Genomic DNA, 17,998 nt, shown 5'->3' on the forward strand with positions numbered 1-17,998 from the left:
CCATTGTGATAGTGAAGTGGAAACGTGAAGGGACACGTACAGCACAAAAGCGCACAGGCCGACCTCGTCCGTTAACTGACACAGACCGCCGATAGTTGAAAAGGGTCGGAAAAAAAAGGCAGATCTCTATCCACTTCATCACACAGGAATTCCAAACTGCATCAGGACCCACTGCAAGTACGGTGTCACTTTGACGGAAGATGAGAAAACTTGGATTTCATGGTCGACGGCTGTTCGTAAGCCACACATCACGCCGATAAATGCCAAACGACGCCTCGCTTGGTGTCAGGAGCGTAAAGATTGGACGATTGAACAGTGGAAAAACGTTGTACGGAGTGACGAATCACGGTACACAATGTGGCGATCCGATGGCAGGGTGGGGGGTATGGCGAATGACCGGTGAACGTCATCTGCCAGCGTGTGTAGAGCCAACATTAAAATTCGGAGGCGATAGTGTTATGGTGTGGTCGTGTTTTCATGGGGTGATGGAGGGGTTGCACCCCTTGTTGTTGCGCGTGGCACTATCACAGCACAGGCCCACATTGATGTTTTAAGCACCTCCTTGCTTCCCGCTGTTGAAGAGCACTTCGGGGATGGTGATTGCATCTTTCAACGCGATCGATCACCTGTTCATAATGCACAGTCCGTGGCGGAGTGGTTACACGACAATAACATCCCTGTAATGGACTGGCCTGCGCAGAGTCCTCACCTGAATCCTACAGAACACCTTTGGCGTGTTGCCGACTTCGTGCCAGGCCTCACCGACCGACATCGATACCTCTCCTCAGTGGACCCTTCCGTGTAGAATGTGCTGCCACTCCCCAAGAAATCTTTCAGCACCCGATTGAACGTATGGCTACGAGATTGGAAGCTGTCATTAAGGCTAAGGGTAGGCCAACACTTTACTGAATTCCAGCATCACCGATGGAGGGCGCCACGAACTTGTAAGTCACTTTCAGCCAGGTGTCCGGATACTTCTGCGCGTTCTGCTCTGACGTCACACTCGCGTCCAGAGACAGCGCTCCTATACCAGTCTTTACTCTCTGCCAAATATATTACTTTTCGTAACGGCATTATCCCAGGATAAATACATCATAAGACGAAATAAATTGTACAACTTACAGCACATAATACATTTCTAATTAATACATAACGCCTAAAGGTTTACAGAGTAAAACACGTGGATCATGTTTACAATAAACAGAACGGTCAAAAGATTTGGGTAGCACATCTGTATTTCAGTGTCACATGTGACCTATAAAAAGCACAGACACAGTGAATGTCGGAAAAGGAGAAAAAAAAACTGCAGCGCAGATGTGCACAAACATTTCGTAGCATAGCTACAACAGTACCATGACAGTCATTGCCATTAATCTTTCAAATCAACTGAATGGAACATTACCTAAAGGAAGTGTGAATAAATTACACTTATCCAAAAATCATTATCAGGTTTGCAATTGAATCACATTTTCATGTCAGCATTACTAAAGCAAATGTGAGTAGCATTTCATCTCATATACAGCTTAACAACAAGAAGAAAAGAAAAACATTATATACAAGAATTTTTTCAGTACGTTTAGTACAACCATATCATCTTAGTGAATACTAATCTAATAACTGAAGTTACTTTTCCTTTTAAGCTTATTTTTAAGAAACTATAATTTCATTATGTGAGTCTTTGCATGAAAAACATATAGCCATTGAAAATTACATAAGCAAGTATCGTCTACGATGGTGCAAATTAAATTTTGAGCCGCACTTGGCGCTTGTTCTGTAACATCGTAACATCACAGTAGCCGGCAACGGCTCAGTCCAGGCGTTTCACTGTTTGTCTGTGCGGAGGCGCACTCTAAGAGCAACCTTCCGCCTTCCATTCATATTCCTTAGCTCCCGAATAATTTCAAAAGAGTCAACCATAAATTATCACATACTGAACACTGCCCATGTTACTCACAAATACTTGTGTATGTAACTTATACTTCACGTCTTAAGTTCATCAGAAAAATGAATTACATACGCATATACTATCAGCCTCAGTTTTTATTGTTCAAATGTGAGTGAAATCTTATGGGACTTAACTGCTAAGGTGATCAGTCCCTAAGCTTACACACTACTTAACCTAAATTATCCTAAGGACAAACACACACACACATTCATGCTCGAGGGAGGACTCGAACCTCCGCCGGGGCCAGCCGCACAGCTCAGTTTTTACATCTCGATATCCAGAAACAGATGGACAAAAATTCATTTGATCATGGCTTTGGTTCCTAGTTGCTTTAAGACATCGCTTAGGTGTGAAGCGAAACATCACAAATTTTAACAATATGTGTTATGATCATCTGGTTCAAACAAATGAAACTCGGAAAGATATGTGTTGAAAAACATCTGTACATATTCCATTTGCATAACTCTTTAACTTAATCGTTTCTTGGTTGGTAAGTTTTGGACCCACTATATTATGTGTTCCAAATTGTTTGCGAGAATTGAACAGGCCAAACGGTAAAAATTAGTATGAGGTACGCCAACTATACTCAAAGGTCCATAATATACAAATTTGAATTTATACACTTGGTTTACAGTGTCATTCAACTTTACGTGCGCTTCGACAATAACGGAGTCTCCGATCGCGAACTTTGATAATCGTGATTTAGCATCGTGACGACGAATTCGCGCCTCCGCTTCCTTTCTCATCATCTCTCGTAACCGTTCATTTTTTACTGCAGCGTTAATGTTAATCCGTGGAGGAGAACCAATAATCTCTTCCACCAGGCTTTTCGACTTAATGCCCAAGAAAATGTTCTCTGGTTTAATACCAGTAGATTCATGAGTAAGCAAGTTCACCATTGTTTTATATTCGCCTACATAAATGCTCCTTTGTTGGATATAACGGTTTTACGATAGACACAATCTGCTGTAGCTTCCTGTATATGGTATAGATTTACTCCACAGAAAATCCTATTCAGATCGTACATTGTCCCAGAAAAATACGTACGGTTCGCTTTCTGATCGTGAATTATATGGTGGTTCTTTTTCACTTTTCTTTCACATCTTCAACTTCTTTCAAAATACCAAAAATTCCTTCAGCCATAGCTCTTCATTCCGTCTCTATATCTGTCAAAATCTGAATTTGTAGTCCGTGCATTTCAACGGGTACCACAATCTGTTTATAAGGGTCTGATTCCGATTCTTGACTTTCCCGTAGCAAATCCTGGTCAATATCTAGGTCATTCCAGAAAAATCCGATTCTGTTTCCGACTGCGACTTATCTGGTATCTTCTTTCATCAACACCTTTAATTTCTTTAAATTCATTCGGCGACTGAGGAGATCGTAACGTCCCAACGCAGTAAGGTTTCTACCCACTTCAACAGTGAGTTATCTTTGTTCTATAAGATCGCTAACTGTTCATTCTCACAGTGATCCATGTAAATATCACCTTACAGGCTGTGCGGAGAAATGGGTTCCGTTTGTGACAATACTCCATCTTTCGAGCTACCGTATCCCTCTTCATTGTAGTCCAGCTCCACTACGTCAGCGTTTATCTCGTAAACATTATAGTCTTCGTGGCTTTCTGGAAATCGTAGCCGGTCGTCCTATGAAAAATCAGTTTGTCCCTTCTCACTTTTTTCATCGTTGGATACGCTGCGACTAGCTTGCTTACATTCGGTCACAACCTCCACCCATTCCGGAAATGCCTGTACTTTTTGTACAGCGCTTTTCTCTTTAAATTCGCTGATCTCTTCAGGATTCAGAAGCGTCGTTTTTTTCTGTTCTTCCCGTTAGAGCAACTCCAGTACCTTCCCCTATAATCCTTCACTGAAACGATTAAACCAAACATCTTCACATGCCGTTTCCTCGTGCTCAATACGGAAACTTTATCCGCTATTGGTTTTTCTATCTCCTTTGGTGAATCTCTCCTACTGAAGCTTGCAGTTCCATTGTTGTTTTAACGTCTGACGCTTTTTCTACAACCGTTACTACCTCATCTTTACGCACGGTAAGCTCTTTGCTTGTGCCTCCATAACCCGATTATCGCAACTGCAGGTGCTTTACGCTCTATGCTAACGCACACTCTCTCTCATATCGTCATTTTACCCCATCGGTTTAATCACAATGATACTTTCGTTGCTTATTTCTGGGCCGCCAGTGTCTACACACTCCCATTTGACCCTTAAAAGACATACTTAAGGGGACATTGTACGTGAAATTCCTTGAAATTTAACATTTTCTGTTTTCTACTCCATAATGTACTATGGACTTTCCTGAACGTTTTGGTATGTAATACATTACAATCAGACAATTGTGAGACCTTCAAACAATATTTTGAATGTTGATGTGTGACTGTCAACTTCGTGGCTACACATATACTGCCACAGTTGAGCAGTCATATCTTCGGAACTACGCAGTCTAGAAGGCTGCGAATTGCTCTGTTTTGTGCCTACTGCTGATGGCTGGCTGTTGTGTGATGTCCTTAGGTTAGTTAGGTTTAAGTAGTTCTAAGTTCTAGGGGACTGATGACCATAGATGTTAAGTCCCATAGTGCTCAGAGCCATCTGAACCATTTTTTTTTTTTTTTTTTTTTTTTGTGCCTACTGCAACGTCTCAGAAGTTGGCATTACGAATAAACAAATCATTCCTTTGTTTTTGCTACTACTTCTCGTTGAAAATAGTGTGATTATCGGGTATTTTTCTAGTAAGCTAACTTCTATTGCTTTTTATACGTAAATAAAATAGCTAAGCCTAAAAGTAACTTCTAGAAACGCAAATTTGAGGGAAATCATGGTAGTAATATCGAGGTTTAAGCCCCCATCTCTTAGCCTCTCCCATTGGCACATCGATAGCAACACTGAGGTTTTGTTTGTCCGTCCACAGTGATGGCAATACCATTTCACAGTTCTTAATAAAGTCTGTGACTTGTAATCCACCCCAAATGTACGTGTCACCGTGCATAGTTTTGCATTTCTTGCAATTTCTGTTCTAATTTTTTTCACTTTACACACTATCTCGCTAATGGTTTTTGTGAATGTCTCCACCTTTGATTTCTTCTTTCCGCAAGTGTCGAGCTATTTATCAATCTTATTATTTATTGCAGATACAATTCCAAATTTGAAATCTTTCGTGTTTTGCTTTTACGAGTATGCTACTTCGGTCTGTAGCACGCGTTTCTCTCCAAATTCGTCGATTTTAGTTTCCATAAGAGCTACAACATTTATTGAATCTCACTATTTATGAGTCAAAACGACTGTTTACGTCACTGAATTTCCAACTGTACTGTCGCCAAGTCAGTTTCAAGATTACTGATTTTGGGTATTCATAGTTACCATTTCTTTTTTCATAGCATCTGCTTCTTCATTTACTGCATTCACTTCATCCCACTACCCCACCCCCCCACAACCCAACTCCTCTAATGTTCCTATCAACAAGGTTGATCGCTTTACTCTGAGCCTCAATTTTACTATTGATCGATTCAGTTGACGGAAATTTTTTATAAATTATTCATATTTCCAGAATGGTCTGGCTGTGACTCTCTGGTTCCACATGAAGTTCAGCTCCATACCGACTGTCGATTGGCTCGGTTTTAGTACGTACTCCGTGTCATCTGCAAGTACTAGCACTTCCGCTTCTGTAAGTGCTTTTGTTTCTGCCATAGGAACTGTGATACTTACCACCCTATCCTCGACAATGGATTCCGCTGCAAGTGGGATCCTTTGTTCGATCTCCTGTTCTCCATGAAATTTAACTAAATTACCAACTTCGTAACTCTTCATTATTTTGCTTTCTTTATTAATTAATACATATGTTGTTGTTGTGGTTTCTTTCCTCCACGTACTTTTACCGTACGTGAGCGACTCTCTCCATAGCGAAAGTTTTTTTTCGCATACGAATTTGCACTTTTGCAAAATTTCTGACCAATAGACAATACCAAAACTGATACTGTCCTCTCACAAGCGTTGCTACTAATGGGTTAATGTGGTAATATTACCGTGATCGCTTATGCCCAACGAACTTGACTTTGGACAGTTGTAGCAATTGCAACGGGTAAGGTTTCAGCTTCAGTCGTTTCCTTATCTTCCAAACTGTCGGTTGTGGTATGCACAGCTCTCTGCTCAGTCTGCTCCATGACTTCTGAGGGAAACGTGCGATCTCGTCCACAGGCAGTCAACCGTTTCTTCACTCTCTGCAGGTCGACCCATTGATTTCCCCTTGCAGAGGCATCATGAGTCTTTTAAACCGCGCGTACCAGCGCCGAACGGAGTTGGCAGTCGGTGGAGGTTTGTTGAACTTCGTTCTGAAGATTCGTTGCACTGTTCTGACAGCGTGATGTGAATGCATTTCAACCACAACATACACTTTCTCGGAGCCTGTCGCCGTCTTGGGTAACTAGTTCTAAGTTCTAGGGGACTTATGACCACAGCAGTTGAGTCCCATAGTGCTCAGAGCCATTTGGTCACAGCTGAACTCTCGTAGCAGAAATCTGAAATGCTGCTGCAACAATAAAAAGCTTTTTCAGTGTTTCTACATGAGTGTTCAGTTTTATGATAACCTGTCAACTAATGTAGCTACAACGAATCTCTGGAATCGTCTCAGTCATTTGTAAAAACCATGTATGAATCTCATGACCACGTGGATGAAGAATCGCCTGCGCTCCCAGTCCCCCTATGCTACTTTTTTGCATCGCGTTTAGCATTTGTTTGAAGACTCTGGAATTTTTGTACGCTTTATCTACTGTCATTTCAAGATCATTGGCAACGGCTTGTCAACTGAAGTTTTCCAGATTTCGCTCTTTGTATCTATTAATTTCGATGTCCCATAACTCTGATCATAGATGCATAGCATTTATGGAACATAGTCCTTTCGTTTGCTCACTTTTGTCGTACACAACAAAGTCACAACAATAAACAACTAACAAAACAGATGGCTTTATGTTCACGCATAAATTTTCGAAAAAAAACCAAACGATATTGTTTTCACTCAAACAACAGAGAACCTACATATAGAGACCGAGTGGCCATAGGTGATATCGCATGTGATTGGCTGGTCAACAGCGTCGCCATTTTTTTCTGTCACGGATCTCTCTCGATCCGCATGTCTGCAGTGCTTTCTGAAGTTGGATTATTGTTTTGAAGACTTTTGTAAAACTACACTACTGGCCATTAAAATTGCTACACCACGAAGTTGTGCTACAGACGTGAATTTTAACCGACATGAAGAAGATACTGTGATATGCAAACGATAGCTTTTCAAAGCATTCACACCTATAACGTGCTGACATGAGGAAAGTTTCCAACCGATTTCTCATATACAAACAGCAGTTGACCGGCGTCGCCTGGTGAAACGTTCTGATGCCTCGTGTAAGGAGGAGAAATGCGTACCATCACGTTTCCGACTTTGATAAAGGTCGGATTGCACCCTATCGCGATTGCGGTTTATCGTATCGTGACATTGCTGCTCGCATTGGTCGAGATCCAATGACTGTTAGCAGAATATGGAATCGGTGGGTTCAGGAGGGTAATACGGAACGCCGTGCTTGATCCCAACGGCCGCGTATCACTAGCAGTCGAGATGCCAGGCATCTTATCCGCATGGCTGTAACGGATCGTGCAGCCACGTCTCGGTCCCCGAGTCAACAGATCGGGACGTTTGCAAGACAACAACCATCTGCACGAACAGTTCGACGACGTTTGCAGCAGCATGGTCTATCAGCTGGGAGACTGTGGCAGCGGTTACCCTTGACGCTGCATCACAGACATGAGCGCCTGCGATGGTGTACTCAACGACGAACCTGGGTGCACGAATGGCAAAAAGTCATTTTTTCGGATGAATCCAGGTTCTGTTAACAGCATTACGATGGTCGCATCCGTGTTTGGCGACATCGCGGTGAATGCATATTGGAAGCGTGTATTCGTCATCGCCCTACTGGTGTATCACCTGGCGTGGTGGTATGGGGTGCCATTGGTTACATATCTCGGTCACCTCTTGTTCGCATTGACGGCACTTTGAACAGTGGACGTTACATTTCAGATGTGTTACGCCCTGTGGCTCTGCCCTTCATTCGATCCCTGCGAAACCCTACATTTCAGCAGGATAATGCACAACCGCATGTTGCAGGTCCTGTACGGGCCTTTCCGGATACAGAAAGTGTTCGACTGCTGCGCTGGCCAGCACATTCTCCATATCTCTCACCAACTGAAAACGTCTGGTCAATGGTGGCCGAGCAACTGGCTCGTCACAATACACCAGTCACTACTCTTGATGAACTGTGGTATCGTGTTGAAGCTGCATGGGCAGCTGTACCTGTACACGCCATCCAAGCTCTGTTTGACTCAATGCCCAGGCGTATCAAGGCCTTTACTACGGCCAGAGGTGGTTGTTCTGGGTACTGATTTCTCAGGATCTATCCACCCAAATTGTGTGAAAATGTAATCACATGTCAGTTCTAGTATAATATATTTGTCCAATGAATACCCATTTTTCATCTGCATTTCTTCTTGGTGTAGCAATTTTAATGGCCAGTAGCGTATTTCATTCTACACAGTACAGCATCTACAAATTTTGTGGGCACTAGTACTAACTTGGTCGTATGTAAGATCAGGAAGTGGGTCAAAATCATCAATTCATTCTCTCAGTGACCGCACCGTCACCGAAACAGAGAGAAGGCCGAAATACTGAATTAGGTCTTCCGAAGTTATTTCATCGTAACAGTGTTCCTCCTTTCAATCATCGTGTGAACATCGAAATGGCAGATATTGAGATAACCGATCGCAGAGTTGAAAAGCAGCTAAAATCGCTTAGTATTAGAAAGGCGTCAGGATCTGATGACATACCTATAACATTTTATAAAGATTACATGAAAGAACTTGCTCCCCTTCCATCAGCAGTTTATTGTAGATCGTTTGAACAATGAAAGATACCTAACGACTGGAAAAAAGCACAGGTCATTCCCGCTTTTAAGAAAGACCGTGAGACTACAATTATAGACCTATATCGTTGACGTTGATCAGTGGTAGAAAAATGGAACATGTTTCATGCTCAAGAATTATAACGTTTTTGGAAAATGAACATATCCTCTATAAAAATCAACATGCATTCGCCAAACAGAGATCCTGCGAAACTCAGGTTGCTCAGTTCCTCCATAAGATCCACAGCGCAGCGGACAACGGTGCTCAGGTTGATACCGTGTTCAGTAAGGCACTTGACACCGTCCTGCACTGCCATTTAATAAAAAAAATACGAGTTTATGGAGTCTCAGAGCAGGCGCGATTGGATTCAAGACTTTCTTGCAGATACAACTCAACACGTCGCTCTTAATGGAACAAAATCGTAGATGTAAAGGTAACACCTGGAGCACCACAGGGGAGTGAGATAGGACCGTTGCTGTTAACAATATGTATAAATGATCTGGTAGAAAGCGTCGGATGCTTTTTAAGGCTATTCTCAGATGATGCAGTTAGTAGAGGGACAAAGTACGTGTCACGCCACTCTGCATTGTTGCCAAATTTATTCAAGATGGCGTTGCTGACGTCATCCAAGATGGCGGCGTATAGACTTGGCAACAGCGCATGACATCATCCAAGATGGCCGCTTTTGGCGGGAAAACAGGCCAATTGTGCCACATCCACTAACCTAGCCTCCAGAAAAAATGGCGGGAATTTTGAATTTTGGCGGGAAAATTGGTCAATTCGACTATGTCCACTAAACTAAGCCTCCAGAAAAAATGGTGGCAAATTAGAATTCCAACAAGATAATGAATGCAAAACTGTACTTGTCTTTATTATTATTGATTATTCATTATTATTGATGATCATTTATTATTATTTATATCATACACATGTGTATGCAGTCCAACTGTGTTAGTTCATACCCCTGCCACCTGAGAGCACTGCCGTGATGTCATTCAAGATGGCGGCTTATGGCGGGAAGATAGGTCAATTCGGCTATGTCCACTAACCTAAGCCTCCAGAAAAAATGGCGGCAAATTTGAATTCCAACAGGATAATGGTGGGCTTCTCTTTATTATTATTTATATCAAGTACGTGTCCAACTGGGTTATCTGATATCTGCCCCATCTCCATTACGTGATTAAAGATGGCCAATTGGGCCACATCCACTAACCTAAGTCCACCAAGTTTGAATTTCCGTGATCACTTTGCTTCCGCCGCTAAATTATTAAAATCATGTCATTAGTACTACACTAAGCTACAAGGTGGGAAAAGGACTCTTTATTTCAACTCACTTAGTAAACATCCTCGAGATTCTCACACCACGAACTGCAGAGCACAGCTGATGCCACGCTCGCCAGGTAGGCAGCGACCAGCTCCCGGCTACTGGCGTCCCCGGGTGCGCCACACCACTCGCCTTAAGTAAACATGTTTTGGCGAGCACGTAATGCTGGACAGGATGGAACCTGTCCATGGCTACGTCACAACGGTCGGCCATTCGATCCAGCATGCGGTGGACAGAGAACGCACTCTCACACTTTTGGCGGCAAAGTTGTTTTTCTGGACAGGTTCGAACAGGTCCATACTCACATCAGACACTCGGTAATCAGTCCGCATTCCACCACGTGTCTCAGTCGCGGACAAAAGAACACGTTTCGCGCCAGAGTTGTTTTTCGGGACGCTGGATTCTTCCCTGACGTCACACAACGGTCCGAGATGTTTGCTACAAACTACAAAGTTCTATCACGTGACCCGCTAATAGCTATTCCTTATTATTATTATTCATTATTACTCATTATCATTTATTATTATTATTCATTATTAGTCATTATCATTCATTATCATTTATTATTATTATTTCTTTACTTTCTCAGACGTTAAGTCTGGTTGAGAATGGAAAGTGACGCGGACCTTGATCAAGCGTCACTTCCTATTAACTGTACGGTATGTGTTATATTGCATTTAGGAACTTTTGGGTAATTGAACATGTATCAATAATTACGGATTTCTGTAGTTGTATATATGTGTTTGGATGTAGCTGTATTGCATTGATGTACTGGTGGATATTGTGTGGTATGACTCCTGTAGTTGATACTATAATTGGTATGATGTCAACTTTATCCTGATGCCACATGTCTTTGACTTCCTCAGCCAGCTGGATGTATTTTTCAATTTTTTCTCCTGTTTTCTTTTGTATATTTGTTGTATTGGGTATGGATATTTCGATTAGTTGTGTTAATTTCTTCTTTTTATTGGTGAGTATGATGTCAGGTTTGTTATGTGGCGTTGTTTTATCTGTTATAATGGTTCTGTTCCAGTATAATTTGTATTCATCATTCTCCAGTACATTTTGTGGTGCATATTTGTATGTAGGAACTTGTTGTTTTAAAAGTTTATGTTGTAAGGCAAGCTGTTGATGTATTATTTTTGCGACATTGTCATGTCTTCTGGGGTATTCTGTATTTGCTAGTATTGTACATCTGCTTGTGATGTGATCTACTGTTTCTATTTGTTGTTTACAAAGTCTGCATTTATCTGTTGTGGTATTGGGATCTTTAATAATATGCTTGCTGTAATACCTGGTGTTTATTGTTTGATCCTGTATTGCAATCATGAATCCTTCTGTCTCACTGTATATATTGCCTTTTCTTAGCCATGTGTTGGATGCGTCTTGATCGATGTGTGGCTGTGTTAGATGATACGGGTGCTTGCCATGAAGTGTTTTCTTTTTCCAATTTACTTTCTTCGTATCTGTTGATGTTATGTGGTCTAAAGGGTTGTAGAGGTGGTTATGAAATTGTAGTGGTGTAGCCGATGTATTTATATGAGTGATTGCTTTGTGTATTTTGCTAGTTTCTGCTCGTTCTATAAAGAATTTTCTTAAATTGTCTACCTGTCCATAATGTAGGTTTTTTATATCGATAAATCCCCTTCCTCCTTCCTTTCTGCTTAATGTGAATCTTTCTGTTGCTGAGTCTATGTGATGTATTCTATATTTATGGCATTGTGATCGTGTAAGTGTATTGAGTGCTTCTAGGTCTGTGTTACTCCATTTCACTACTCCAAATGAGTAGGTCAATATTGGTATGGCATAAGTATTTATAGCTTTGGTCTTGTTTCTTGCCGTCAATTCTGTTTTCAGTATTTTTGTTAGTCTTTGTCTATATTTTTCTTTTAGTTCTTCTTTAATATTTGTATTATCTATTCCTATTTTTTGTCTGTATCCTAGATATTTATAGGCATCCGTTTTTTCCATCGCTTCTATGCAGTCGCTGTGGTTATCCAATATGTAATCTTCTTGTTTAGTGTGTTTTCCCTAGACTATGCTATTTTTCTTACATTTGTCTGTTCCAAAAGCCATACTTATATCATTGCTGAATACTTCTGTTATCTTTAGTAATTGGTTGAGTTGTTGATTTGTTGCTGCCAGTAGTTTTAGATCATCCATGTATAGCAAATGTGTGATTTTGTGTGGGTATGTTCCAGTAATATTGTATCCATAATTTGTATTATTTAGCATGTTGGATAGTGGGTTCAGAGCAAGGCAGAACCAGAAAGGACTTAATGAGTCTCCTTGGTATATTCCACGCTTAATCTGTATTGGCTGTGATGTGATATTATTTGAATTTGTTTGGATATTAAGTGTGGTTTTCCAATTTTTCATTACTATGTTTAGGAACTGTATCAATTTAGGATCTACTTTGTATATTTCCAATATTTGTAGTAACCATGAGTGGGGTACACTATCAAAAGCTTTTTGGTAATCAATATATGCGTAGTGTAGCGACCTTTGTTTAGTTTTAGCTTGATATGTCACCTCTGCATCTATTATCAGTTGCTCTTTACATCCTCGTGCTCCTTTGCAACAGCCTTTTTGTTCTTCATTTATAATTTTGTTCTGTGTTGTATGTGTCATTAATTTCTGTTTAATGATTGAAGTTAATATTTTGTATATTGTTGGTAGGCATGTTATGGGGCAATATTTAGCTGGGTTTGCTGTGTCTGCTTGATCTTTAGGTTTCAGATAAGTTATTCCATGTGTAAGTGTATCAGGGAATGTGTATGGGTCTGCAATGTAACTGTTAAATAATTTAGTTAGATGTGAATGTGTTGAGGTGAACTTCTTTAACCAGAAATTTGCTATTTTATCATTTCCAGCGGCTTTCCAATTGTGAGTAGAATTAATTGCTTGGGTGACTTCATGTTTCAAAATTATCGCTTCAGGCATTTGTGGTATCATCTTGTATGTGTCTGTTTCTGCTTGTATCCACCGTGCATGCCTGTTATGTTGTACCGGGTTAGACCATATGCTGCTCCAGAAGTGTTCCATGTCTGTTATGTTTGGTGGATTGTTTATTTTAATGTGTGTGTTATCTATTGTCTGGTAAAATTTCTTTTGGTTTGTGTTGAATGTTTGGTTTTGTTTCCTTCTATTTTCACTTTTTTTGTATCTTCTGAGTCGTTTGGCTAATGCTTGTAATTTCTGCTTCTTTTCGTCTAATTGCTCTGTCGCTTCTTGTTGTGAGATTTTACCTAACCTTTTTCGTTTTTTTTCCGAGATTTCATTTCTTATAAATTGTGTTAGCTGTCCGATGTCTTTTCTCAGTTTTTCTATTCTGATCTGTAGCCTGTGTTGCCATGCTGGTTTTGTGGGTTTCTTCTGTGTGTTGGTTGGTTCTGATCTCTGTCTAGTGTGTATATTTAGTGTAGTGAGTGCTCCTATATAAACCAGTAGCTGAAACTCTTCCATAGTTGTGTTTTCACTTATTTTGTTGTGTATGATTGTGTTGATAGTTTTTATTGTTGTTTCGACTTGTGGGTTATTTGGTGGTCTATGCAAGAATGGTCTTATGTCTGTATTTGTGTCTTTGTATTCTATATATGTCAGCTGAAATTTTTCTTCTATATCTAACATGTGTGTCACTTCGTGTTCTATTTGTGCTTGTTCTGGTGGCTGTCTTAAGATTTCGTTTTCCTCTGATTGTTTAATTGGTGCGTGTTGTTCTTTGTTTGTTTGCTCTGGGATGTTTGAGTCCATTACTGTATTTTCTTCTTCTTCTGATTGCACATTATTTTGTTCCAGTATTTGTTGTACTTGTTGTTTGATGTTTTCTAATTCTGACTGGGGTATCCTGTTATTTTTTATTATTACACGGATCTGATCAGCTAGTCTTTGTTCTGTTAAAAATTTTAATTCTGGGTATCTGGTAATAAATGTTGTGTATACTTGTGATCTGTATCCAGTTGTGTTGGTTCCTAGGTTTGTTGCTTGGTAATAACAGAACATGAGGTGTCGATTAACTTCATCTGACCATCTCATCCTCTGTCTTTGTTTTCCTTCTAGGGTGGTTGCAGGAAGCATATCCTGCAAAACACCTCTATTTGGATTTAAATCATTTTCCAGTTGGCTAGCAGTGTCGTTACCATTGTGGGCGGGCATAGGGTTCAAGCGTCGTCCCCGACCATGACGGTGCTTGTCCGAGGCTTCTTTAGTTCTGTCCTGAACCAACTAATCACACTAAAGGGGGGTTAGCCCTATTAGTGGTTTGTTCTTTTCGTCGCCTTTTACGACTGGCAGAACATACCGGAGGCCTATTCTTTTCCCGGGCCTCCACGGGTATCATTTATTATTATTATTATTATTATGCGACCGAGAACGCCGTGCTACACTTTTGGCGCCAAAGTTTGCTAAACAGCTGAATCAGCCATGACTGTACAAGAGCACGTTTGGTCGCCACAAGACCCCTCGCTAAGTTAGTTGACTCTCTCTCTCGCGCGCGCGCGCGTTATAACCAGACACGTGCGCTGCGGACTTCTGACCGTTTATGTCACAAACCCTCCATCGCTCCCTCCATACATGTGACGGACATAGTCTTCTGTAAGTATGCTAACACCCACATTGTGCATCTAACCTGTCAATTGCCTAAGTACTTAATTCTATTTCAATTTTAATGATCTTAAATAATTCAATTTACAATTTCATATACGTATGCAAAGGTGTTCAACTACCTACTTTCAACTACTTTTAGAGGACCAGACCGCTACCTCTTCCTACAGATCCTCGCTGAGTTTGAATTCTGTCAGTAAAGAAACATCGCTTGCGCTTTTGCTGCCAACCTAAGAAAACTGCGCATAAAGAAATGACACATGTACTAACCTCATCCACCTGACCACCACTTCCTCCTAGGATCAGGCGCCAAGTGTGAAATCTGCCAGTAAACAAACCCCACTTGCGTCTTCGCTACCAACATTAGAAAATTACTGAAAACGAAGCGTACCACCACCACCAGTTCCTAGGGGGCGGATGGTAAAAGGACTCAGCCTGCACTAGGCTGATGGAAGGAGGAAGGAGTGTACTTTATTTATTTGGGAGCAGTTTATTTAGGGATGGAGTATATGTATCACAGAACACACACTCTGACATGCGCCCACAGCATACAGACCTGCAAACTGCTCCTACATAACTCATGTATAAGGCTCTACACACACGCTTGCTAATTGTAAACCGTCAAAAAATTCACTGAACAGCCTACAGACATGTGAAGCACACATAAATAATTCAAAACATTCACGCCCATAGAACGGAACAAATCTTAATTTCTCTAAATAATAATCCATCTAAAATACCCTCCTCCCTGATCCTCAACTTTTCAATAGTTAAACAACTAGAGATAGGCAGCACCACCACCCTATGTATTCGGCACTCAGTCCACGGTCCAGCTGACTTAGTACACAGGACACCCCCCTCCCCCCCCCCCCTGACTTCAGAATATGTGAATAGTTTCACATATCTTTTTGAAACTTCTGCACCTCATTGGTTTCGATACGGAAGGCAGTTTCTGAACTCCAGTAGTGCACTACACTTGGCAACACAACCACACACATCAAGATATTCATTCCAATCCAGACCTGTAAGTCCTCTATAGATAAATTTGTCCAGTTATTTTGTGACTCACTTACAGTCTTACCAGATTACCGTTTTTGCACAAAAACCACTCAGACTACGCTGTGCTGCTCGGGGAACTATGGAAGGACTGCACTCTATTTATTTCGAGCCCCTTTATTTAGGCATGGAATATATTTGTCACAAAACACCAGCACTGATCTGACTGTGGTCATGTGACACAGTCCACAAACACGTAAACAACTCTTAATTTCACCACACAACAGCAAACTGCCCTTGAATAATGCAGTACACAATATCCGCAGACGAGCTCTGTACTCTTAAACTCTCCAAATAAAGCACAGCACAGTGCACAGACATGCTCGCAAAATAGTGCAACAGACGCGGCCAAACACCCCCAGCTGCCAAACCGACCAAAAGTCTCTTGTCGGCCTCCCCCAAACATGACCTCCTCACAGTCGCATTCGCACCTGTCACTGGAGAAACTGATATCACTCGTGCACGTTAGATTACGCTCCGAGGCAGGCCGCGCGCGCGTGCGGTCGGCGGGAGGGGGTGTTCCAGAGCCTCCAGCCAAGTTCAGCTTCCGCGCGCTCGTGACAGCCGACCAGAAAGGGCGCTCTCCTCTGACACATGTGAAAGCTGCATTGTTCTTCTCACGTATACCGCCGGCGTCTCAGGTCTGGATCTGCCTTCACGTCTATTGTCAGAATAGCCCATAGCTCGTTGACACACACGATTAACGCCGCCACAAAAACACTTACTACTCGCCTGCGACCGAGATGGTGACGGAAAACCAATCACTCTGATCTGCGCTGCAGGGGCGTGTAATGATTGACAGCACTCTATTTATTTTTTCAGACAACTTATTTAACGATACAGTATATCTATCACACTATCACAAAACACCCACCCATATGTTCCCTGGGACATGTTGCACAGCCTACAGACACGCACCCAACTCATAATTTCAGTACACACTATAGCAAACTGCTACTAAATAATTCCTCACACAGATGTGTAGATACGCTCAGTACTCGTAAACTATCCTAATAACGCATAGCAGAGCCTGCAGATCCGTTCGCAGAATAACTGACCAGCCGTGCGCAGCTACCCCCACTCCGCACCCTGCCCACAGGATCGTGAAGTCACCCATCCGTCTCATTTCAGACCTCGCACAGCCCCTGCTCGGCTTCCGCAAGCGTGAGTTGGCGCCGTCGACGCGCTCGTCAGCGGTCAAAGCACACACATACGTCCGTCCAGGACCGCAATCCGTCACAACCCCGAGTCGTGACCACCAAACTCGTGTGAAAGTCAATTTTATATCAACGTAGTATAATTCCAAAGCGCAGCCTCCATACGCTGGACACATCATAGCAGCAGCACATGTCTTTACCTCCTACGACACACTGCACATTTCTCCTGACACCACATTACACGGCCCTTTAACTAAACGTAACTACACATCCCTACTTTTGCCTCGTCGCTTGACCAGCCATCTAAAACCTTCTCAATATTATTCTTAGTTTACAACATTTAAAAAAAAGAAAAGATATAATTTAATCCTCCCACCACACCTAACCTCACACCCACCCCACAATCAACATACGCAAACGTCCTCAACCCTATCTTGACGCTGATATATCACCCCACAAACCATGCCCATCAATCAATTTACCATTCTCATCCCCTCTTTTCGAATTACAAACGTAGCCTCTATCTAAACACCAATCAACTCATCTTTCTCGCACTTTCAACAGTAAAATTAATTTTACACACACCCAGAAATACCAAACACAATTGAAGACTCAAACTTTTATACAGAGCATCAAGCGCATACGACAATATTCAAAGCCTGGTCCATATTTACATCCTCAAACTTGAATTAAATATTATTACCATTGCCCCAACATTCTGCCAACGCTCAATTTGGACCTATTTTTCCGAACTGTTGTCACTAGTGGTCCAATATCACTATCTATAGATTGCATAAATATCCACATTAAAAAATCTCGTCCAGTTATCTATGTCATCAAGCTGCACCCTCTCACGATAGGATACAAACTCATCTTTTCTAGTCATTATACAACTTTTATCAGCGACACGCCTCAGTCGCTATCGCCGATAATGAATACCCGACCAGCGTGCATAAGGCCT

At 41.6% G+C, this 17,998-nt stretch overlaps 1 protein-coding gene across 1 annotated transcript in view; it reads left to right on the forward strand.

Annotated features, from left to right (window-relative positions):
* Nucleotides 1–16,284: 16,284 nt before the first annotated feature.
* The window catches only part of LOC126210014 (uncharacterized), a 146,973-nt gene continuing 145,259 nt past the window's right edge, over nucleotides 16,285–17,998 (forward strand). The window contains exon 1 of the mRNA XM_049939119.1: nucleotides 16,285–16,521. Within this exon, the coding sequence (XP_049795076.1) occupies nucleotides 16,285–16,521 (237 nt within the window). The remainder of the gene's footprint in view (nucleotides 16,522–17,998) is intronic.

The sequence above is a fragment of the Schistocerca nitens genome, chromosome 10 (assembly GCF_023898315.1).
Source record: "Schistocerca nitens isolate TAMUIC-IGC-003100 chromosome 10, iqSchNite1.1, whole genome shotgun sequence".
NCBI classification, from domain to species: Eukaryota; Metazoa; Arthropoda; class Insecta; order Orthoptera; family Acrididae; genus Schistocerca; species Schistocerca nitens.